Source organism: Maylandia zebra, linkage group LG8 (genome assembly GCF_041146795.1).
Source record: "Maylandia zebra isolate NMK-2024a linkage group LG8, Mzebra_GT3a, whole genome shotgun sequence".
In the NCBI taxonomy this organism is placed as follows: Eukaryota; Metazoa; Chordata; class Actinopteri; order Cichliformes; family Cichlidae; genus Maylandia; species Maylandia zebra.
In genome coordinates, this window is record NC_135174.1 from 9,587,257 (window position 1) to 9,612,547 (window position 25,291).

Below are 25,291 nucleotides of genomic sequence, written 5' to 3' on the forward strand. Positions count from 1 at the left end.
GGTGAATCGCGAAAAGCGATGGGTTTTAGATTATATCTGATAAAAATAAAACCGTTAAAACCAGTATAATATTATTTCCACACGTTTTTCATATTTATAGAAATGGTGGAAGAAAATCTTCAATATTATTTTTCCTTTAATGCTGCATTCAAGTACTGTCCGAACAATGCATTACAAATACTAGAACTAGTACGTCCTCTCCCTTCCACTAGTTTTGCTTTTCAAGAGGTTCCAATTAATTACTACCAGTATGATTTCAAGTAAGAGTATTGACATTAGAAGAACGTGTATCTGTTATATGATAACTCCGCTGTACAAATTAATTTGCGGACTCCTCCGTTCATAATTGCGTCAAGTCCCGACGCAATAGAAACCAACACCTGGCTGGATGCTTTTGCGCAAGCGTAAAGAAAAAAAGTTCGGCGGCGCTAGCAGACTGCCGCTGGTCACCTTTCACCAGCGAAGTAGGGAGAATTTTTTAGGGGGGCTATTTAAAGAAAACACTGTACCGAGCTCGTCAAAGAACTGAAGTACTCCTTCGTACGGCGGACAGAGGGAGACTGTAATGACCCGCTGCGTTTGTCAGAGACGGAAGATGCGGGGAAATGATATCGTGCGCGCGGAAGTTTGTGTTTACTTACGCCGTGGTAGCTAGCGTGTTGGCCCTGTTAGCCTGTTAGCGAGAAAGGTGCGCTGTGTCTGGACGGGTTAATAGCAACACTTACAAGTCAGCCCAGCTACGTTAAACAGTAGAAACATACTGTATATATCCTGAAGCTAACAACGAGCTGGTGGCAGATGCTGGGGATTGCTCAAACTCTTGAAACATTGGTGCGGGCCACGAGCCGTGAACTCTGCGTGCGCGTGTCAACACGCAGGCAGAAGTTATTTACAAAGAGGGCACTTTAAGCCCTAATCTCAAACGTATAGACCTGCAAAACGTGATTTAAATATTAACTGCCGCCCTCAGTGCGGTTACGAATGACATATCAGGCTTGCGTCCCTGTGCGTGAAAACCATCCTCCTCATCGGACCTAGTACATCGTCCTCGTCCGCAATGGGGCCCCTGTTTAGCCAGTGAGACCCGTAAAAGCGATCTGGAGCCCGTTAGCCATGGGGGGATGTATGGGCAGATACTTGGAAGGCTGGGAAGACTCGCAGAGTCGGGGCTCCTCCAGGAACGGTGGACGAGGAGGTAAGGCAACATTGTGTGGATGTTGTATTAATATGCGGAGAGGTTTCTTTGAAATATAAGAGCTGGAAACTTAAAGTCAACAGTGTCTCTGTCCGTTGATGATCAGTGATGCCAAAAAAGAGAAATATTTCGGCGTTGATAGTTTTGTGTTGCTATAACAATAGCAGGTTCAGATTTATCTGAGAGTGCATTTCTGGCCACCACTTGTGATTCGCATCCCTTTTTTGTGTCGTGGCTGCTGTTAAACAGAGGTCGATACCTCTGTTTAACAGCAGCCACGAGAGGGCAGGTGCACGAAATCTCCATTCACGATTCCTCACACACATCAGGAAACTGGATTCTGCTGTAGCTGTCTGACTTTGATGCCTCTTCTGTATCAGTAAAAAAGGGCTTGATTCTTTAGCTTTGACGAGGTAGTTTTTCATCTTATCAGTTCAGACTGGTGAAGCTGTATATTCAGATAACATCTGTACCAAAGTTGATGACAGTAAGCTCGTTGGGTGATTTTCGTATATTAAAATCTAGGGCGTAAGCTCTGTGTTGTGGTTACTGTAACAGCCAGCTACGTTACATTAATTCCAGAAGTTGCTCTCTTTTCACATCAGTTTATGTCTGTTGGTTACGGACTTTCCTGGAAGTTAACATAATAATAAACTGCTACTTTGTTAATCAAACTAAAGTTAACCATCAACACACAGGCGCAGTGCAGCTGAATTATTAGACACTGGGAACTTCTACTTTTGCAGAAAACAATGGTGATTATATTTTGTGTGACCTTGTTATGATACAGTCATTATTGGGAGATTAGGGCTTTACAGCCTGGCAGGTTCATGAATGGGGGTCACGTAAACATTTTGGGATGGGAAAAGACTTTCCAGCTTTTTCATATTTCTGTCATATTGCTTTAAAAGCATGCACGGTTGTGTGACTACAGTGCAAGCACACTTGAGCTCAGTGTTTGCCTTAGAGTGGCTGCTCAGGAAACTAAATGTCTGTTATTCATTTGGATGCAGGTTCTGTCCCCTTGATTTGTTACTGCTGGAAAGTTTTTCAGTCCGCCTTTTTCCAGTGGGAATTGTCTCCAGTTTGCATCAGAAAGATGGGAGGTTTTGAAGATGGAGTCCAACTTTCGCCATATAAAAAAGGGCGTTGTTTGAATAGACTTTCTGACCCCTGCTTATGGAGTTGCATCCTAAAATTAGACTCTAACATAGATTTTTGATGCCAATATGACCTTCAAGGTAAGTTTCTTTGTCGTGTGCCAGAGTAGCTATTTAAAGTTAAAGCTGTCAGAGCCAAGATACCCAGGCTTTCTGGCAGTGGCTCATGTTGATTTCCCAACTTGATTAGACTCAACACGCTCCCTTTGCTAGACAAGGCTTCGATCAAGAACAAGTCACATCATGCCCCGCTGTATCAGTGACTGAGACTGATACTGACTGTAACTCTGTTACATACATGCTCATAAAGAAACCCCATTTGATAAGAGGAAGAATTGGATAGCTCATATGGGATCTCAATTTTTTCGTTTGTTCCAATTTTGTTTGGATAAGAGCTCACTAATTTGTGTTACTATGTTCGTGTTAGGTCTGCCTACCACACGCTTAAAGGAACAAAAAGGAGTCTCGTTTGCATTGTGATGCTGAGAAAAATAATGGAAGAACATGTTTGGACTTTAAATAAACATCTGCAGAAACCCGTTATAAGATAGTAACGCATTTAGAAGCAGCATGGATGTAACTGAAAGGTGATTAGAAATGCACAATTTCCAGTTTATTTTAAATATTGATTTTTAAAAAGTCAAATATCAATCAGGCTATAAGAGTATACAAAACCTGCTGAATATATATGCACAAGGTTCGCTTGCTAGTTTTGTAAATCACCTAATAATAACGGTAGACTGATTAACCATGATAATGTCAAAGCTCTCAATGATTAGGATCTCAAGAATCAACAAAACAATTCACTGGAAAGTAAGCTGAACTGTAAATGAAAGTGAAACCTGCCCGTTCCAAGGTGGTCTATCTATTTTGAATGTAATTGCTTTAGAAAACAGCTTGATTAAGGAGAAACGCATTGTTTTAGTTGACAATGTCTATAATTTACAAGTGTTGTTGTGTTTTTGTTTTTTTTAAGCATCTCTGTAACAGTGGTTTACAATTTCAGTAAAAAGCAAATATAGATCAAACCTCAAACCAGCCTTCCCATGAGTGGCTCTCAGCACTGTCTGTATCCAGCTGTCTCAGACTAACCAGAAATCAGCTGGGCTGTTGTATTGTCACGTCTAGGCTGGATTCTGACCTGGAGGCGTTCAAGATTTTTATTGCATTTATGATTATCTTGTTTTTATGTTTGCTGAATGCCCGAATTATAATTGGAAAAACAAAAATAATTACCCAGTCTTAATATTAAGATTAATTACTTTTGCTCAGAGTTTGCTGAAAATATTCTGTAAAATATTATAGTTGCTTCAGGGATCATTTTCAGATTACAGAGACTCATTGTATCTTTAGTGTAGTGTAAACATTGGTTTGACAAGGAAAAGATCCCCCAGATCCATCCTGGGAGGAGACCTGAATCCCTTTGGAGTTGTGTCATGAAGGGCATCCAGCATAAAAACCTGTCAAATCCAACACGCAGAGCAACCCGCTGTGACGACCCCCTGTGGCTGTGGGAGCAGCCGAAAGTAGCTTTTAGAGGCTGACTGTATCTTTAGCTGCAGAAAGGTGAAGGAAACAAAAGTGGTGATAAGATAAGCAGTTACAGCACGTGAGTGAGTGTGCGCCAGTACGTCCTCATATTGATTTGGTCAGTGGCAATTCGGTCAGTGTCATCTGGCAGCGGCGTTATCTTTGTTGCTCTTTAAAGGAAGAACGTGGACAACCACACCTTCCCCCCTGATAGTTTGCCTTATTTCAAGGGAATGTGTGCAGCTGTTAAATGTCTTTGCAGGTTCAAAGCAACATCTTGGTAAAGTAAAGCATTTGTTCCTAGCGTTAGGTAATCTTCATCAGCCACCTGTAGTTGTCGGGTGTGCTGTTTTTGCAGCACAAGGAAGCCTTGTTGCTGTTTTCTGTTTTATGAGGCATTTCACCGAGTTTTTTTTAAGACACACACACTTATCCCCATAAATTTTATTTCTGTCACTCGCGCTCTCTCACCGTACTGCAGTTTCAGCAGTATTCTCCTATAATGTGAACATTTTTGCACGCGGTCACACTCCCTATTCTTTTTCTATACAGTTTAGCTCACTGCTTATAAGTACAGACACAGTGACACTGATTCATAGGAGTGTACTGCAGCACTGCTGTTTGCCTGCGTGTATCAACCCATCCCCTCTTCTGATGAATTTTGTTAATATTCAAACTTTAAACTCCTGAGCATCTCAGTGGAAGATGAAGAGGATTAACCAGTATGAGGCCAAAGTCTCTGTTACCTTATTTGACCAAAATAAAAAAGCTTAATGACTAAGACATTATATGTGCACTACACTGCTCACATAACGTTGAGGTCCGGGCTTTGTGAAGGATAGTCTGTGACCGATAGTGTTACACGTACATATTTCCTACCCAGGTATGCTTTTACTGCATTTATAGTGTTTTTGAGGTCATTGTCATGCTGAAAAATGCCAACTGTGAATCAATACCATGCAGTACCATTTGGAAAGAGATGGCACTGCTTGGCAGATTATACCCTAATGGTACTTTCCTGTGTTCATAATTCCGTTAGTTTTGAGAAGATCTCCAACATCACTGACTAAGGGGCAGTAGACTGCTTTAGACCAGGGGTAGGCATCTCCAGGCCTCGAGGGCCGGTGTCCTGCAGGTTTTAGATCTCACCCTGGGTCAACACACCTGAATCAAATGATTAGTTCATTACAAGGCTTCTGGAAAACTTCAAGACATGTTGAGGAGGTAATTTAGCCATTTAAATCAGCTGTGTTGGATCAAGGACACATCTAAAACCTGCAGGACACCGGCCCTTGAAGCCTGGAGTTGCCTACCCCTGCTGTAGACATTGCCCTTTGCACCACTCCTGACCTCATCTGTACTTACTGATAACACTTTGAACCAAAAATCTCATATCTGGATTCATCCAGCAAAGACCTTTGCCAAGTCTTTGCTGGATTGTCTGCTATTATTCTTAAGAACATGACTTTTAGACACTTAATTTGTTGTAGATGATATTCAAGGCCACTCCATTTATCTTTGGTCTTCCACCTGTCGGCTTTCCTCTTTAGGAATTAACTTTTAGGACAACATTACAATGCTGTGCCTGTCAAAATGTGTAAGCTTTGGCATTGTTCATAGATTCAGCAAAAGAAATGGGTATTTCGTGCTTTGGTGACAGGCTGCTAGTAACAAAGTGCCTAAAGAAGCCATTCACAATTGGCTCTTTTCTAAGTTGCCTGTTAGGCACAAAACTGGTTCATTCCTTGAGTTAGAAGCCTTTTTGATGCTTGAATGATTTATAGGTCGTTGTTAAATGGCTTAACAAGCAAACAGAAAAGGAGTAGGGTCCAAAGAAAACCTTTGCAAGACCTTCAGAAAGCCGGGAGAACTATTGCTCAAGATCCCATTAAAAATTACAAGTCTGGTTTCTTGGAAGCAAAATATAAAGAAATAAGGGCTGGCTCAAGACTTTAGAGCAGCCCTGTACTAACCAATAGATATAAATGCAGAATAAAGTGACACAGACTGTGGGGAGGAAAAAAACAGTTTGCAATAGCTGTAGGCAAAACTTGAAAAGAAGACATTTAAGTAGTTGTTGTTGTTGTTGTTGTAACACAAGCCTCTTTTGTATGACGCGTTTTGCAAGTGTTACGTCACGTTGCCTCGGCAGAATGGAAACAGATAGTTGAGGATTTACAGCATGTGTTTCATCTTAGAAATGAGGAGGTCTTTATGGTGTACCCAAGTTTTATAGAGCCATGTTGCACAATGGAGTTTTCAATGAGCTCATGAGAGTTTGGAATCTCATAGTGCCTTTAATGTATGCAGTGTTTATTACTGATGATACTGATGCAATAAGCTTCTAAGAGCCAGCATGTTCCATGTTAAGGGCTATGTGCTACAAAATAGGAGCAGGTGGACCTGTCGGTAGCTTTTCTGAGCTGAGTGATCTGTAAACAGAGCATATAAAGACAGTGGCGGCACTATTGTAGTAATAATGCATGTGGTGGTTTTTTTGGGTTTTTTTTAAGTACCATTACAGATGCTTTAAAAACACTTTTAAACTACAGAGGCGGGCCGTGTCTTTAACTGCAGAAAGCTGAATGATGTAGCGTGGTGATAAGATAACTGACTACAAGGTTGAGCCCACTTGGGTGTCCTGTACACTGTGTACGTCCACGTTGACATAACTGCAATATGTCTATAGCTCACGAATGTCAAACACATCTTCACATCATGGGCCACATACAGCCTAATCAGACCAGTGATAGTCCTTTCTGTCAGTATACAGAAGTTTAACCATACATCGAATTCCTCAGATATCTTCATATTAAGGAAAGAAGTACTACAACCTTTCTTCATCATGTAGAAAAACTTACTTTTGAAATTGTAAGTTAAAGAAATCTGTCACCATGACTCTGTGGAACCAGGTTGTACATATTAGGTGTGTAAAATTACAGAAAAAAATGGTTGTTACTCTGTAATAATATAACATTTTTTAACCAGGACCCATAAATACATTTTTAAAAAAAGCAAAAACAAAAACATGTGTTGTAGGTAGTGAAAAAAATCGACTTTTCTGCCATTTCATTCTGTATGAATTACTTATTTACCTGGTGTAGTATATATTGCCATGTAGGTTTTCATCAGTAATGCTATAAAAGTTATGAAAATAAAGCTAAAACTAGGGATGTTCCTAGTGAATAATTTCTTAGCGTACTTTTCCCCTTCATTTAGTCAACTAACTATTCTAAAATGAAGAAACAAGTTAAATTTGTCAAAAACTCTCTACACAAAGGCATTTTAAGCATTTAACACATTCCTTAATCAATCATGTTGCTTAACTGTGCAGCACCTTGGTTATGAGCATTATGAGCATTTCATGTTCTCCAGAAAAACACTTCTTCACCTGTTGAAAATGTGACAAATTATCATCAGAAAAACAAATAAACTGTGACTGAAAAGTGTGGCACATTGTGCTGTGTGTTATGAATAATGCACGCTGTTCCATATTCATGCCAACCACTTCAATAAAAGTTTAAATCTAAAATGACAAAACGATAGAACGATAGCAATTTTTTTTTCTGTTTATCTGGAGTCGGGGCGCAGGGGCAGCAGCCTATGCAGAGAAGCCCAGACCTTGCTCTCGCCTGCAACCTGATCCGCTTAATCTGGGGAACGTTGTACCATTCCTAGGCCATCCGATAGATATAATCTCTCCAGCATATCTGGTGCCTCTTCTCAGCAAGACATGCCCGGTCACCCAGAAACCTCACCCAGAAACTGCCCGCCTTTACTTTCGATGTGGAGTAGCAGCGGCTCTGAGCCCATCCTGAATGGCTGTACTTCTCAGGGAAAAACCATGCACCCCTGGGTGAAAGTCCATTTTCGCCGCTTGTATCCACGATTTCGTGCTTATACCTTTTAAAAGGACTAACAATATTTGTGTTAATAATAAGATCAGTCCCAAGATTGGTGCATTCATGCTGTTTCTCAACAATGATCCTCCATCTGATGGCAGATGGCTGCATAACATTTGGGACACAGCAATTAATCTGCATTGGATATCAATTCAAATGTTTTTGGCTCTCATGGACACCACAGGCCTTTTTTTTTTAATTTTTGCTCAGTGGTAGTGAGGAACCTGCTTTTCTTTACTTGGGATTCACTCGCCTTTAAATGCTAATCCTACACCAGGATTACTTGTCCTGAGCCTCCTGCACTATAGATAATTAGTCTGGAAGAAAGGCAACTCTGCATGCGAGGTGTCCCTTTTGTATGCTGTATTTTCCATCAGTCCACTCTTCAATGTGTGGCAGCTGTGACGCAGGCATTAGCAACTATAGGCAAGTTTAGTACTCAGTTTTATTGTCAAGCTTTTACGTTGATTTATAGCTTCATGTATTTTATTTCTGGACATCCGTAGCTTCAGTCAGAGGAATTTTATGCCGGCTATGATACAAACAGGTGTGGAAAATCACTGGAAGTTTCAATGATGGGTGGCTGATCCTAGCCTGTTGTCCTTATGCTTTCCCTCCAGATCAGTCAGTGTTCTCCTGGCCTAGGTGTGCTCTGTATTAATAGTGAATAGTGGGAAACATGAAGGTAAGGTTACATAGACAGATATAGAGTAAGCATACGCTTCATGGATACAGCAAACTCTGAATGACCTCCTAATTTTAGATTGAGAAGACATGTTAGGGTGGGGTAGGACGATCTTTCTCTGATGACAGCTCGAGTTTCTGTCTGGCAGTTCTGTTTATTACAGTGAGGAGATGAAAGAACAGAGTTAAGGCTGGGCTTTCCTCATTAGCCAAGCTGCCTGCTCTCTGCATTCGGCATTCACACATGATAATGAGGATTGTGAAAACGACTTCCACTGACTGTCGTGTTTGGATTCCTGTTGTTTCTTCCTCCATTTTTACAATAGTAAGAAGGGAAATAAATTGTACATGTGGGTGAATTAATCAACACTTGTTTTGTAATGAGAGGACCTCATGCTGTGTTCAAATGTTACCTTAAATTAGATGTTTTCAGAATTCTGCCTCTGACCTTAGAATTTAGTGGGGTGTTTGTTTTATTTGTTGCGCATTATGAGTGTGAAACTTCAGCATTAAATTAATACACTCCTCTACCTTTACAGGGCGTAACGAGCCTCTGAAAAAAGATCGTCCCAAATGGAAGAGTGACTACCCGATGACGGAGGGCCAGCTACGGAGCAAGCGGGATGAGTTTTGGGACACGGCGCCGGCCTTCGAGGGCCGCAAGGAAATCTGGGATGCTCTGAAAGCAGCCGCTGTGGCCTTGGAGTGTAACGACCATGAATTAGCTCAGGCTATAGTGGATGGAGCCAGCATCACACTGCCACACGGTGAGGACAGAACACACACAGTATACTTATACAGTACAGTTCTCACCTCACTCTCACATAGGCTGCTTAAACCAGACTTAACTTACAATGTGACCTGTTTTTCTGTGGCATCCTCTTCTCAGGTACCCTGACAGAGTGTTACGATGAACTTGGGAACCGCTACCAGCTGCCCGTCTACTGCCTGGCACCACCCATCAACCTCATCTCAGAGCGTAGTGACGAAGACCCCAGTGACAGCCCTGAACCCCCAGCAGCATCCAAGAAGGAATTCCAGCTCAAGGTACCACGACTAGTACATCTCCTGTAAGACACGGGTCACGTTACCAACTGATTAGGACTAAATGGTGTCATCTGCATATTAATCCACACTGTAAACACTGTACTCAATGTAATCAAATAGATGTACTGGTCTAATATTAATTCAGAGTAACTGATTAAGTTTAGACGAATATTCAGTTGGGTGTATTAGTAACTCAAGAGGCAATGGTTGCCTCAGTCTTTGTTTTGGGGTTTTCCTTAAAGTTTGCATAAAAAACTAAATATGTAAATCTCCATACAGTCATGCCAAAACTACAGTTCCAAGGTTTTGCATATCAGAACATGCTAAAAAGTGGTGTAGTCCTCGAGCAAGTCATAAAAACTGATAGAATTGACTTTTTATACTGCCATTAATCATGCAATAAAAAAAAATGCAGAAACAGTGTGTGAAATGCTGAGTACACCCTTACTGCTTCCACAACAATTAAGGGGGTAGATAGCAGCCAGGTGCTAGTAATTTGAATAGATTTGTTTGCTGGTCAGCAAGTGTGAGCACTTCTATAAAAGCAGAAGTTTTAGTAGTTTGCTATTCTGGAGCATTCAGGTGTGTGTCGACACAGTTCCAGACAGAAATGACAGCATTATTCGTACCTACAGTTCATTTAGTCTGCTCCAAATCAGTTGATGACTTTGTAAACTTGTAGCTTTTGCTTGTATTTTGGTTTCTTTTTGCACACAGAAAAATCTATATTAATTCCAAGTGAACCAAAATGTTTCACTGCAAGTCAAGTGAGAGTGTTCAGTTTGCTGATTGGCCAGATGTGTCTGAGGTGAGAACAACTAAAGTAAATACAAGAAGAAGATGCTGTGCTCCCGACTATTGAACATGAACATGAAGAATTTGCAATCACGTCACAACTAGTTGTCTGTACAGACCTTTGTACATCTATAGTACCTTGCCTCATCCCAGAATACAAAGCATACAAGGGTCCAGGAAGATTTTAGCTCAAGCCTACAGCATTTGCACCGTAAAGAAAGTTTTCTGGAGTTCATTTGGAACCACACCAAGACCAGCTCCTCCGCAGTGGTGTGGTTGTTTTTGTCCGCACCCAAGTGCGATTACCGTGGTCACACCTGCACAAACGAACCGCAAGGGGGAAAACGAACCAGTTCAATTTAAATGGACCAAGCACTGCAGATATGAAAACACCCTAAGAGAAACAACGATTGCTTCCACCTATGTGGGAAGGGTTATGAGGCCATTTCCAGTGACAAAGATGACTCTCATGTGGAAAACAATTATGTCAGCCACCATTCTTCCCAGCAGTGGAAGTAACAGAAAATTCCCCCACTTCTCAGACTCTACAGCCCTACTTTAACATTTAACATGCTGAAGTGAACTGTTAAAGTTCTTGACAGAACAACTAGACAAAGACTGAACAAAGTCTCTTCTCTCTAAAAAGAACAAGGCAGCATGTCTTAGGTTTCAAGAACTGCTAAAGTCTAGGAAATTTTTTATTATGTTCTGATATGGAAAACCTTAATATTAGTAGAGTGTGACTACATCTGGGTCAAATCATCATTAATGTTGTGGCTGTGCTTCTCCTGATTAATTGTTAAACTGCTGCAGATTGACAGGCTCTGGGAAAGTTGATGTAGTTACACATTACTCTGTTTTTGTGTTAGCTAGCTGTTTGAGCCGGTTTATCAGCAGCTGGTTTCACCTTTGGACAGAAAAACAGATTTCATCCAACATTTACTTCCTGTGGTTATGAGTCATATCCTCATATGTGCCTAATAAGTGCAAACAGATGCTAGAGAAGCTTATGTACTAACATTCATGCAGCTTTTGACATTTATTAAGACTTCTTACGGGGTTAAAACTGTAAAATGCCAACACAAAACAAGCCACGGACCAGTTTTTGAGTTCTTTGCATTTGGAACTTGGCTAACCTCTCCATGCAGCATTGTTAGCTCACTCTTCTGCTCTCTGCTCCCCTGTAGGTGCGGCTGTCCACAGGAAAGGACTTGCGTCTCAGCGTCAGCATGGTTGACACCATAGGCCAGCTGAAGAAGCAACTGCAAGTCCAGGAAGACATCGACGCCGTTCACCAGCGCTGGTTCTTCTCCGGGAAGCTGCTCACGGACAAGACACGGCTGCAAGACACTAAGATCCAGAAGGACTTTGTGATCCAGGTCATCGTCAACCCACAGGCACTCCAAGCCCCCAAACCATCACCGCCGACAACCACCGGCTCCTCACCTGTGCCCGAGTAACCGAGGACCATCAGAGGAGCGATGCAGTCTGTGATGGACCAGAGGTGCCTCCCAATGCTGGATAACTTATTCTTCTTGACAAAAGCTACTGTTACTGAAAGAGAAATAAACTGTGAGGGTGAAACAAACAAAAACAGACAAAGAAGAAACTGAAAAGTGCTGCTTTTTTTCCCCCTTTTTTCTAAATGTCCCTGTGTGTGCACGTGTGTGTTTTTTTTGGGGGGATCTGCTGAGTCGTTCCAGTCATCACACTAACCAGAGATGCCTGTCATCGTTGCATATTAAAGCAGAGCTCCTCGCGCTGGTGTGCAAGCCTTTTCTCAGTGCACAGAACGTGCACATCAGAGCTGCACATGCAGACTCTGCCTTTGCCCTTTAGCCTGCTAACACAGTGCCAACAGAGGAACTGCAGAGGCGTTGGTTCTAGAGCATATTTCTGCTATGACACCTATAAACTCAGCACTGTTGCTCTCTTTCTCCTCCACAGAAACAGGAAAGGAAAGCAGTAAAAAAGAAACGTGCTGAATATTCTTCTTCTTTTTCCTTTCCCTTACTGAGGAAATAAAGTCAACTGGGCTTTTTTTTGCACATTTAAAGATTAGTACTATACTTTTGTGGTAGTTTGTGTGCCTTCTACAAGACAAAAGGGGGGGGGGGGGGGTAATCACCTGCAATTTTATTGTTGGGCTAATATATCTTCTTTTTTTTGTTTGTTTTTTTTTAGATTCAGGAACTTTTAGATGGACCTAAGCTATAAGTGTTGCCTTTATTTCTTTTAAAAGATTTCGTAAGTCTTGCGGACAGAAGAGAATGGTTGTGTGTGGGTGTGTGTGTGTGGAGGGGGTGTGCGACAAGATTACGAAGCTGACCCATACGATGCATTGAGAGTCGAGACTGGACTAAAAGTCATAGCTTAAGTGAATCACGTCATTGATTTAAGGGAAAGCGGAATTCCCTTGAAAAAAGTGTCGTCTTAACCGCTGCATTGCTGACTGCGCAGTGACGCCCTGACCAGCAGGAGGGAGCAGCACAGGCCTTATTAAATTTGATCAGATCAGTTGTTTATGGTCACTTGTTTTGTTTTGTTTTTCCCCTTCCACCACCGGATGAATGTAAATCCAGCTTTTTTTGCTCTCGATGTGGTCTGGTAATGTTGAACAATAAAAGAAAGAAAGGAGGGGAAAAGGGCATTTTCTCTTCACCAGCAGGTATGATACGGAGCGGCGAGTGAAAACAAAAAGCTCAAGCTGATTTCTTCTTTTCTTTTTTTTTTCTCCCTTCAGTAAAACTGGCCATACTGGTGATCCCCTACATATCATGACTGTTGCTTACAAGCACACCCCAGGGATTTCCACACGATGTCCAGTTTGCTTCTCATGTAAAAGCAGTTGTTTAAGGCCTTCTGTGTGGCAGGAAGGCCCCACAGAGTGATTTAAAAAAAGGTGGATTTGGGAATTAAGCATTCATTTTGCATATAGCAAACTCAGCGTATGGCAGTAGGCGAGGTATGGTCTTAAGCAGGCAGGGAAAGGGAAATGCAGCATGCTGCTTTATGGGATTTTTTTTTTAGGGGGGTACTAATACTGCTGGAGTTTTCTTTTAACAAATTTTAATTTAATCATATTTTCACAGATCTGACTGGAAAGCTAAAAATAAAACCAACCAAAATCTGTGCTTCAAGGCGAGAATGTTTTTTTTCTGTGGTGGCTTTCCTGTAAGCTGGTGTCGATTCAGAGAACAAGGAGAGGTTTTTTCGAGCTTGTTTGTCTGTCTTAGTTTCACACTGAGCGGTGAGCACGCACTGCCTGTTTGCTTTACATCATAGCACATCTGTTAGTGTTCATGCCCCGACTCTAACCGGCTCTTGAAGAGCAACAATAATTGTTTGGAGGGAAGAGAGCCATCAGGTTTGTCGCCAGCCGCAGCGGTCACCAGAGGAAACAAACGAGTGAGATCTGATATCTGTATGTAAATCTGCAGACGAGCTGCAAGATCTTTGGCAGTGGAACATTTTCACTTTTTATTTATAGCTGCTAGCAGTCCAGAGTTCACTCGACTTCGCTCACTTTAAGCAGCCTTTGTTTGTATGTACCCGTGGAGAGCATTAGCTATCATCTGGGAACTTTTTAAATTTAACAGTATTCATAAGTGATGACCAGTGCACAAAATAAGCTTGGCTGATGCTGGAATCCCTGAAAAATTAGATGTTGTCCCCAGAGGCTGGACTCCCAGATTGATGAGCTACAAACAAAACAGCCCCACATTCATCCCCCTCATGCTGGACCATCTGAATCCACTTTAAATCTCTGTGGCTGTGTTCACACTGGAGCTCAGTGAAGATGATTTTGCCTGAATAATATCCATGGATCACTCGGTGTGAAAAACACCGTGCTTTATTATCACAATCACCCTTTCTTGTATTTGCAATCAGAGATATGAGACTGCTTTCCTGAGCAGTGTGTTTGCACAAGAGTCTGTTTGTATGGGAGGAAAAATAAAAGCCATAATCCTGATCATGACATTTATGTCACTGCGTAGCACACCCCAGCTGATTTTTTTTTCTTTTCTTCAGTGACTCATTTCAAACTCAAAGTGCATTTAAGCTACTTTTTTTTTTCTGTTGTCCTGTTTCTGCACACAAAGGAGGAAAGCCAAAGATACAAGAGCACTCTGTGCATCAGTTCCAGGTCACGTTGCAGAATAACGCATCAGCTGGTTCACTGTCACAAACGTCCACAGCTGGACGAGCTTTGTTTTCATTCTCCGCTCCTGTCGCACAAATATCCTGCATCATCAGCATCGTGGAGGTAATGAAACTGACCTGAGCCACAGCAGAGAGATGATGATCCTTCTCTCTTTGTCTAGCCACTTTTCAGCCTTGTGGTTCATTAACTTGTGTGTGTTTTAAGGATGTTTTTCTTTCTTCCTTCACCTTTTACCTGTGGTTCCTAAAGGGATATGTTTTGTAACTATCGTATGCAAACTTGAACAAGCGTTTGTCTCTGTATGTGCAATACAATAGACATAGACCTCATCAGTTTCGTGTCTGATTTCTGCTTTTTGCTGATATCCAACAGCACCAGCCATGAGTATTGTCAAAAGGTACAATCTGCAGTGCTGCAATCACCTGTGTTTGTGTTGTCTCTTTAAAATGTGTTGCTAGCTGTCGCCTTGACCGCCCCGTCCCCACGGGCTCTTAATATTTCTAGAGTAAATATCAAAAGATTAAAATTTGCCTACACAGTTTCATTTTAGTGTCCATTTAGCATTCTGCGGCGCTCATCTCGGCCGTTAAGGTTGGTGTCGTCGGACTTGAGGGTGCTCTGCTGACAGTTTTAATTATGGCATCTCCTGTTATGCCATTCTTGCTGAAGTAAGCTTGTTTGCTTGCTCCGTGTCTTCAATTTGTCCTCTTTATTAATGTCTTTGAGACTTTGAGCACTGACCATTGTCCGACATTAAAGGGACCACATGTTATTACACTGTAAAGTGCTTTAAGGTGCCCTCAGAGAACTGCAAACAGGACCCCTGATCGACAGTATACAAACTACTAAAGCCCATCCCCTCCCATTAACGGTTCAATATGCCAATTAAAGGCAAAGTATAAATATCTGTATGGTTGCATCATAGGAGTGTGCTTCAAAGCACAGCCAGACATTTAGTTATTGCATTATTTAGTCCCCTAAACCTAGAACCCTAGTCACAACCTTGGTTATTTTTATTAAATGTCTTTGTTAAACCAGGCTCTGTGCACACTCACCATATCATATAAAATATGGACATGGCTTGTAGGACTAACAACTGAAGCCTACACTTAAGTGCCTTAAACTGGGATTGTTTTTAACGGCCACCAGGGGGCCACGACTGTGGTTGCATAAAAAGATTTCTCATCCTATAGTCGTCAATGGGAAACCGTTCCTTGTCCAGGTTAAAGGGGAGCCTAAAAACACTGGCTTACCTCGCTAACACATTAATCTTGCGCCGTAGCACACCCCTCTTGGGTTACTCTGGAAATTCTCTTGTTATCAGTCTTTCTGATATGCTGTTGCACATATAGTTCAGACAGAATTTAGGACAGGTTTGTGTTTTGCGTTGTTGCTCTAATCACTGCTCTGCAGCTTTGTGAACTAACCCAGAGAAAAATGTTACCACTCGCAATAGTCTTTTCTTTGTCTCATTAGATACAAGTTACTGAAATCTGTTCCCATAAGGAGATAACTTATCCTCTCAACCTTAGAATAAGAGGAAAGATGAGATAAAATTCCAATTCTGAGGCGTGAGATTAAGCACTAATACATGTTTGTCAGTCGAGTTGTGTTTTGGAGCTCACTCTTAGAGTAACAGCGGGTAATTCAAGATAAAGATGATTTAAGATAATCTGTGAAGATGCATCAGCACAGGCAGCATGTGTGTTTATTTAGCCCCCGCCTTTCTGTCCTGAACCACTTCACCTCCTTTAGTTTGAGTTGAGTCCAGTGACTCATCTTTTTCAGTGAAATGTAATCACAGTTTACGTGACGTCAAGCACTCAAAAATGTGATAAAGTAGAGCTTAAATCAACTTTATGATATTTTTGAGCATCTGGAGATGTTTTTAAATGGGCGGGGACTTGAGAGCAAATCCTTTAACCACACTTTGAGGTGATTCTCAACTGCAGACTGTATAAAAAACATGGACATAGTTTTCAGGTCTTAACAGTGACAATGTGAACGTGCCTTAAACCTGCATTCTCTTATATATCCAGCAGGGGGCAGCTACTGTCAGTGTAGCAGAAATCCAGTTGCATAGAATCTTTGCATGAAAATCCCCCTACTTCTCCCATGATCTACAATCTCACTAAACATGTTCCTGGTGAACTTTATGGGCTCAGTCACTAGTTTCAAGTCTACATTCATACAGTCTGATGTTCATTTTGTAAGTTGTGTTTATTAAGAGTCAAATTCATGTTTATGTTTATTACGCACCACCTCTCGTTTTAAACACGAAAATCCTTGATGGTCATAACTTAGGGGTGAGGTCACTGCGGCTACGTCCAGCTTTTATATACAGTCTGTGTTCTCATCAGATGCCGTTTAGCCTCTTTCGTCTGAGCACTCTCAATGTGTCGAACTTCAATCGAGCAATGCAAATGGACACTGATCACACACACTCAGTACTGGTCTCAAACTCCTTGGAATAGTGCTGCGTATCTGCAAACATGTAAGACTTGACTGAAATAAATATGTGACATCAGGGACATATGTTCATGATACCCAGGAATTAAATTCCATGTAAAGCTGGTTATAAAAGCCATAACAAGCTAGTGATATTTATTAAAATTCTTTTTTTTTGTGGCTATTAACACTCCACACATTACTATTAAAAAACTTTAATTATTCTGGCACAAGAGCAGCCATATGTAAAGCACTCAAAAAAGGAAATGGAAAAAAAGAAAAATAGAGAGATCCTAATACACATTTTTGAAATTGTCCACACCATCCAAGTGCATAGAAAAAAACAAGCATCTTTTAATGAATATGTCTTGAATAACATCTGCAAAATAATTATACCTTTGTTGGGTTCATTTTTGTGCTGACTTCTTTTTAAAACATGATTTTAAAAGGTTGAATAAAATCAAACTATTATACAAATGAAGCATGTGTTTTATTCCAGAAATAAGGATATATATTTGTTTGGTTTTCTTTAATTCTTTACCACAGGATGGCGCTGTGCTCCGAAGCAAACACTTGAGTGAGCTGGTCCCAGCAGAGGTGGATGAAACACTGCGTGATTTACAGGATGTGTGTTTCTCAAAAACAGTACTGCTGAAATAAAGAGGTTCAGGGAAAGAGTTGTGGAGTACAAAAATTCCTTTTTAGTGGAAAAACGTTGCATTTTAGCATTTTCACATGCTTGCCTCATAGCTTTTGTAGGAATTATAGTTCATAAGCTGATAAAAGTACTGACTTTCATAAACATACTTTAAAGCCCTTTCAAAATAAGGGAATGCAGGGGTGTTATAGACCTGTTAAAGTACTTGGGATTCTATTGTATCCCACTTTTTAGATGCTTGACATTAATATTTCTGCACTGCAGAAGTGTGGATGGCAAAACAATCAGACAGTCTTTCCAGAAGGTTCCCCTGTTGAAGTTCTGGTTTCTGTAGGTGGCGCTCTTCTCTTATGCAGCTGACCTGTGGTGAGCAGACTGTACAACTGTAAAATGCATCACTTCCTGTCTAGGAGGTAGGAAACCGCAGGGAGTGCAGTGTTAACCCCCCCCCCCACAAACCTTCAGTTTTTGGTGCCGTAAATAATAAACGTAGGCATTTATCATTTTTCTACTGCACTTTTGTTTTAAGGGCTTACATTTTTAATAGAGAACTTGTAGCGCAGCTATGGGCTGCCTCTTTCTCAGTCTCTGCAAATACAGTAAACAGAGGGTCTCCGGAGGGTTGTGGTGCACCAGGCCTGGAAAAAGCCCCTTTTGACAGTGGAATTTCACCGGGAGCGCTGTGTTTGCGGTCACTCGTCCAAGTCTTATTCTACACTCTGTTCCCCCACAGACAGTCCCAGGATGACCCTGACTCCACAGCAGAGAGGATTTGAAAACTTGGACAGACACAGATGCCCAAGGGGTCCTAACATTGTCATGGAGACTGGATGTCAGTCATATTGTTTTATGTAACCTTCCAAATTGAATGTACGACATTCAATTTTTTTTCTCTGTGTCGCAAAACCACTGTAGTGGACATCATACATTTTTACACTAATCCTCCCCAATGAACGGCAAACTCTGAACTTTTACAGGATCAATTTAATACGCAGTACTCACAGGCCTGACAGGAAGAGGTGAACCAAAAATGCAAGTGAAAATCCACATTTGCTGACCCCCAGTAGACATAGACATGCTGTTCTGCTCAAAGCTGGAAATTCCCAAGTTATACACTGTAATTCTAAGGCTTCTGCTCCTATTGACTGTTACCTTATTGTGCAAACCTAAAGCTTGCTGGTCAGTAAGGGCGTTTGCAAATGAGTCACTTTGATAATTTCCAGCTGCACAACTGAGATTAATTTTCTAGTCAGTTTATGGATTTACTGTCATGATTGATGAAATATTTGTTCTTCACTTTAGGTGAATTCCATTTTATTCATACAGCGGTAATTCAAAACATTGATCTTGACCATAGAGTGTTGCAGTTATCCTCTATAAACAAGTACTTGGCGATGTGGGGGAAGAAGAAGTCTCTTTCAAACAGAGTCTATTCAGTCTTGATGCATTCTCAATCATCCAGGATTCTGTTCATCTGGACGTAGCGTTTTCAGTGGGAGAAACTTTTCATCACTCATCCAAGTGACTTCTTCAACATCCTTGTTAAAGGGTTGAATTTTGCTGTCACACCGAGACAAATCCCGCTAGTGGAGCTGATCACAGCCACAGAAAAAGCAATTCGTAACAACAATATTGCAGAAGTGGAAGCAGAGCAACTACAGACGAAAGTTTCGGCCTGTCTCAGCAATGCAAAGCCCCCAATATCCAACATCACCATGAAGGAGAGGAAGGCACTCACATCACTTAGTGATGACAACAACATTATCATCCTTCCGGCAGACAAGGGTAGGTGCACAGTATTGCTAAACCAGAAAGACTATTATAAAAATTTTTTGTCACTACTCAGTGATGAAAATACAAATGAGCTCCTGAAACGAGACCCAGGAAGTGGCTACAGGAAGAGGGCGATAGACTGTCTGAAGCAGTTAGAACAAGACAAGGCTATTGACCTCATACCACAGGCTGTACCCAGGGGAGTCTACACCAAGTCTGTATGGTTTACCGAAAATACATAAACAGGGTGCTCCTTTAAGACCGATTGTCTGCATGATCGACTTTGTCACCTATAACATCTCCAAGTTTTTGGCTTCAATCCTCAACCCGCTGGTGGGCAGCTCTGAACACCACATCCAGAACATCCTGGATTTTGTTGAGAAGATGAGAGATGTCATTATGGAGGCAGATGAAACCATGGTCTCGTACGACGTTACATCTCTCTTCACTTGCATCCCAGTCATGTAAGCGTTGGAGGTAGTTCGTAAGAGATTACAGGATGACACCAACCTCAGCAACAGGACCACTCTCAGCATCGACCAAGTGTGTTTGCTGTTGGAACTGTGTCTTCATTCCACCTACTTCACATACAAGGGTCAGATCTACAGGCAGAAACATGGGTGTGCCATGGGCTCCCCAGTTTCACCCATCGTGGCCAATCTGTACATGGAAGAAGTGGAAAAGAGGGCGTTTCTATCCTACCCTGGAACACCACCAAGCTATTGGCTCAGATATGTGGATGACACCTGGGTGAAAATCAAATCTCAGGACGTACCACATTTCACGGATCACATTAACTCGGTGGACCGACACATCAAATTCACCAGGGAGGATATGAAAAGTGGCAGGTTAGCCTTCTTAGACTGAGATTTCCATCAGTAATGGGGGACATCTAAAAGCTGACGTGTAACGTAAACCTACACATACGGATCAGTATCTAAGGTTTGACTCATCATCCACTGGAGCACAAACTGGGTGTCATCAGGACGCTACAACACAGAGCGAACACCATCCCCACTGACACAGCGGCCAGGGAGGCAGAAGAACAGCACAACAAGAAGGCCCTGAGTAAATGTGGTTTCCCAGCTGGACTTTTGTCAAAGCTGGAAAGGCACCTAAAGAAAGCTCCAGCCGATCCATGAGAGAAGGACAACCGCTGCCCAAGCGAAAACCTGTAGTGATCCCATATGTGTCAGGAGTATCGGAGCAGTTGAGACACATTTTTTCTAAACACCGGGTCTCTGTGGCTTTTAGGTCCCCCGACACAAACAGAGTAACATAGTGTACGCTGTTAAGTGCCAGGAGGATTGCCAGGATTTATACATCGGGGAAACCAAACAACCTTTGGCGAAGCAGATGGCACAACACAGAAGAGCTACCTCGTCAGGCCAGGACTCTGCAGTCTATTTACAGCTACAGGCCAGTGGACACTCTTTCAAGGATGGGGATGTACACATCCTGGACAGGGAGGAACGCTGGTTTGAGCGCGGAGTCAAGGAGGCCATTTACGTGAAAAGGGAAAGACCATCTCTGAATCGAGGAGGGGGCCTAAGGGTACATCTTTCGCCATCTTACAATGCTGTGATTGCAGCCATTCCCCAACTCTCTGTGAATGGTACTCATGGCCATTGATCAGTGGTCTTTGATCAGTGGTCTTTGATCAGTGGTCTTTGATCAGTGGTCTTTGATCAATGGGTTTTGGTCAGTGGTTGTTGATCAATGGTCATGAGAATTTGCATAATTATGATTAAGGAACTGACCTCCCAGCCCATTGTTCCTTCAGTGGGCTGGTTTCAGTCATTATGCAAATGTACTGTTTATAAGATTGGGGAAACCTGCAGTCAGCTGAGACTGAAGAAGTCACTTGGATGAGTGACAAAACGTTTCTCCCACAAAACGCTACGTCCAGATGAACAGAATCAACTTTTGGAGAGAGTCTATTCAGTCTTTTAAATCACGTCTTAAAATTCACTTTTTTACTTTGGCTTTTAATTCGAGTTCAGCATGAGTACCATCAGGCCTGCTTTATGTTTTTATTGTTAATTCACTGCCTTCTTATCTACCTGTATTTGTTTCTAATTTATCTACATTTGTTTCTCTGTCATTTGCTCTTGTGTTTAACCGATTGTGAAGCACTTTGGTCAAATCTGTTGTTTTTAAATGTGCTATACAAATACATTTTGAATTGAAACACAAACTACATGAGAAAAATAAATAACATAGAATAGAAGCATATAAATGCAGTGAGAGTGGTGGCAGTCAGTCTAGGCTTCACCTTAACTTTGACTACAATGGATTTATTTTGTCACGTTTGTGAATTTTAGAACATTTTTAAAGCAACCATATAGAGGGATAATGTAGTTTTGTTGTTAATTGTACAAATATTTTTTTCTTTTTAATCTAACCAAGCTAGCTAGCATTAGCTGATAGGCTAGCACCCAAACACCAAACACACACACACACACACACACACACACACACACACACACACACACACACACACACACACACACACTACTTTAAAAAAACACAATACCCATCGTAAAAGAAGCAAAGATCTTAAACTCAAGGTTTAAAAGTGCTCTCCACACAGCTACTTTCATCTTTTATATACAGTCAATGGCTCTGATGCCCTGTTAAAAATTTGTATTCCTCAATCATCTGATACAAACTAGCCACGGCGGTCTACATCCCACCCCAAGCGGACACAGGTATGGCTTTGTCCGAATTACATGATGTGCTGAGCTCGCTTCAAAACAAGGACCCGGGCGCAGCCCTCATTGTAGCAGGAGACTTTAACAAAGCGAACCTCAGACAAGTCATGCCAAACTTTTACCAGCATGTCTCGTGTCCAACGAGAGGGGATCGGATTTTGGATCACTGCTACACGCCATACAAGCAGGGCTACAAAGCTGTCTCACACCCGGCTTTTGGGAAGTCTGACCACAACGCCATCTTCCTCATTCCCCAGTATAAACAAAGCATACGGAGGGAAGATGTGACCAAGAGGGAAGTAAAACGGTGGACTGCCCAATCAGAAGCTACGCTACAGGACGCACTCAACGACGTAGACTGGGACATGTTCAGAGCATGCGCAGTCGACATCAGCGAGTTTACGGAAGTAGCAGTATGCTTCGTCAATATGCTAACGGAGGAGATTATCCCCACTGCGACAGTCACCACATTCCCAAACCAGAAACCGTGGATGGACAGATCGATCCGCACTGCAGTAAACGCCAGGACCGCCTCCTACAACGCGGGTCTCGCCACTGGCGATATGAGCGCCTACAAAGCGGCCTCATACGGCGTGCGGCGCGCGGTGAGAGATGCCAAACGCCGGTACCGGGAACGTGTGGAGTCCCGCTTCCACCAGGGCGACACACGGAGTATGTGGCACGGACTACGCACCATTACGGACTACAAAGCCAGGGACACTGCGCCGATCAACGCCGACTCTGCATTCACCAACGAGCTGAATCGGTTCTACGCCCGTTTCGAGGTTAGCCAGGCGGCTAATGCTATCTACCGCCTGACTACCGAGGACAGTGACGTCATCAGCGAGAGACCGGTGACCAGCATCGCGGAGCATGACGTCCGAGCGGCACTGAGGAGAGTGAACACAAAGAAAGCGGCGGGGCCAGACGGCATCACCGGCCGTCTGCTGCGCTGCTGTGCTGACCAGCTAGCAGGTGTGTTCACTTACATCTTCAACGAGTCCCTGGCGAAGTCTGTGGTCCCCACATGCTTCAAAAGATCCACCATCGTCCCTGTGCCCAAGAACAGCAAACCCTCATCCCTGAACGATGTACATTTCAATTCCTTTAATTTTAAATATGTTTATATTGTCTATCCTGTAAAATAGTCAGATGTCTATTCATATTAATGTACAGAATTCACCTGCTTGCTGCTACTACTGCACATTCACCCAGTGTATATACTATATATATATATATATATATATATATATATATATATATATATATATATATATATATATATATATATATTTATTAGGGGTGCAACGATATTTGTATCGATATTGAACCGTTCGATACAGTGCTTTCGGTTTGGTACGCGTATGTATCGAACAATACAACATTTGTAATTTATTTTATCAACTTTCCTTCTGACGATGCTGTCTGTGTGGAGCGCTCAGTGAATCTGCGTTCGACTACTCCGCCTAGGCTGCACTGTCGAGCGCAGATCCACTGAGCGCTCCACACAGACAGCATAGTCAGAAGGAAGAGCGCAGGGCACCTCCCCCACCCTCATTCAGATCTGGCGTTGCGAATTATTTTGGTTTTCATGGGACGTATGACCCTGAAGGTAAGCGAGTCATGGACTAAAGTAAAACAGTATGTTGGATGTGCCATGCAATGCTCAATTACATGGGTGGGAACTAGTGTGTTAGCGCAGTTAGCTCGTTAACGTGTTGGCCGTCTAGCCCCATGCACGGGGCGATCGGCGGTAGCTCGTTAACGGAGATTTGCCATGTTGTGGCGTTAAGGTCATTTCAACGAGATTAACCTGAAAGCACTAGTGGGAACACAACGAATATGACTGCACATTTACGCCGACATCATCCTAGTGCAAAGACAAAAACAACAAGCATGCTACTAACTTTAGCAGAGTCATTTAGACAGCTGTTAGCACATGATTCTCCTTATGCTGCTGAGAATATAACCCAGAAGAAGCGGATAGTATAGCTTTTATTTTGGAAAGAGCCATTTCTCTGTAATAAACTCTCTTTTCCAAAGATGCATGATTCCTCAATCAGATACAGGGCTTGCAATATCGCTAGCCTGACGTCCTGGGGCTAGCGATTTTTTCAGTCGGGCTACCAAAATCTATCTCTTCCCTGCCCGTCGGGCTATTGTAGGAAAAATATATGTCAATGCTTTTGCATTCTTTCAGAAATGTAGCTGGGTAATTATGTCATTGGCATCGGTGAGCCACTGTCAATATGTGACATATTGAAATCGCGTTTGAATTTGCGCTTGTTTTTTTGCTTTCACTTTGCAATCGTGCGAACTGTGTATAGAGAGCGACAGCACTGATCTGTGAGTGATGATAATTTGTGCACCAATTCCTCTGACATCGTCTTATTAATCGTTAGCTTACTATGCAAACATGACAAGTGAAATCTCCCGCAGCTTAAACATGTGAGAGGTTGATCGCGCAGAGAATCGCTGAGCTTATGTGAGTGAGTGTGTAAAAGCATTTCAGTTCTGCTGAGCCAAATAAGACAGGTCAGGGTGAAGAAGTGACAGCCAAAGAAAAGCTTACCACAAAACGGAGAAGTTATGACAAATCAGACTATAAGGCAAAAAGAAAGTGCAGCTTTATGGTTTCATGGACAAAATAATTTCTGTGGCTGCAATATGATGAGCTAAATAACCAGGGCTGCACATAAGTGGTCCGCAGGTGCGCATTCGCTGTCAAAATAAAAAACACGCACAAGGGTTAGGGTTAAATTTAAAAACTGTACTTTTGAGTTAAAATATATATTTATAATTTTAATAAATGACAAATTAAAAAGGCATGAACATTTTTTTTGTATCGAAAAAATATCGAACCGTGAATTTTGTGTATCGTTGCACCCCTAATATATATATATATATATATATATATATAATGTTCTTCCTCTACACCCCCCCCCCCAATTTCTGCACATGTCGAGGAGCGTGTCAGGCTACATTTCACTGTGTGTTATACTTGTATAACTATGCATGTGACAAATAAAGAACCTTGAACCTTGAACCTAGCTCATAAATAAATAAGGTCTTTAAAAAAACCTGTTGTTTCCATCTTGAAGCTCTGACTGCCATTTTTCCTTGGTTAAGTGGAATTTCCTACAATCCACAATCCCAGAAAACACCAAAAGAACCATAAAGTTACATAAAGGCATTGAATGATTTCTGTTTCATGGCTGTT

General features: G+C 42.0%; 1 protein-coding gene across 1 annotated transcript; it reads left to right on the forward strand.

The window, feature by feature from the left end:
* The first annotated feature begins 403 nt into the window (after positions 1–403).
* Positions 404–14,807, forward strand: ubtd1b (ubiquitin domain containing 1b). The gene is made up of 4 exons (XM_004557612.6): positions 404–1,195; positions 9,011–9,238; positions 9,361–9,518; positions 11,501–14,807. The coding sequence occupies exons 1-4, from the start codon at positions 1,114–1,116 to the stop codon at positions 11,771–11,773; spliced, it is 741 nt and encodes a 246-aa protein (XP_004557669.1). The 5' UTR covers positions 404–1,113; the 3' UTR covers positions 11,774–14,807.
* Positions 14,808–25,291: the final 10,484 nt, after the last annotated feature.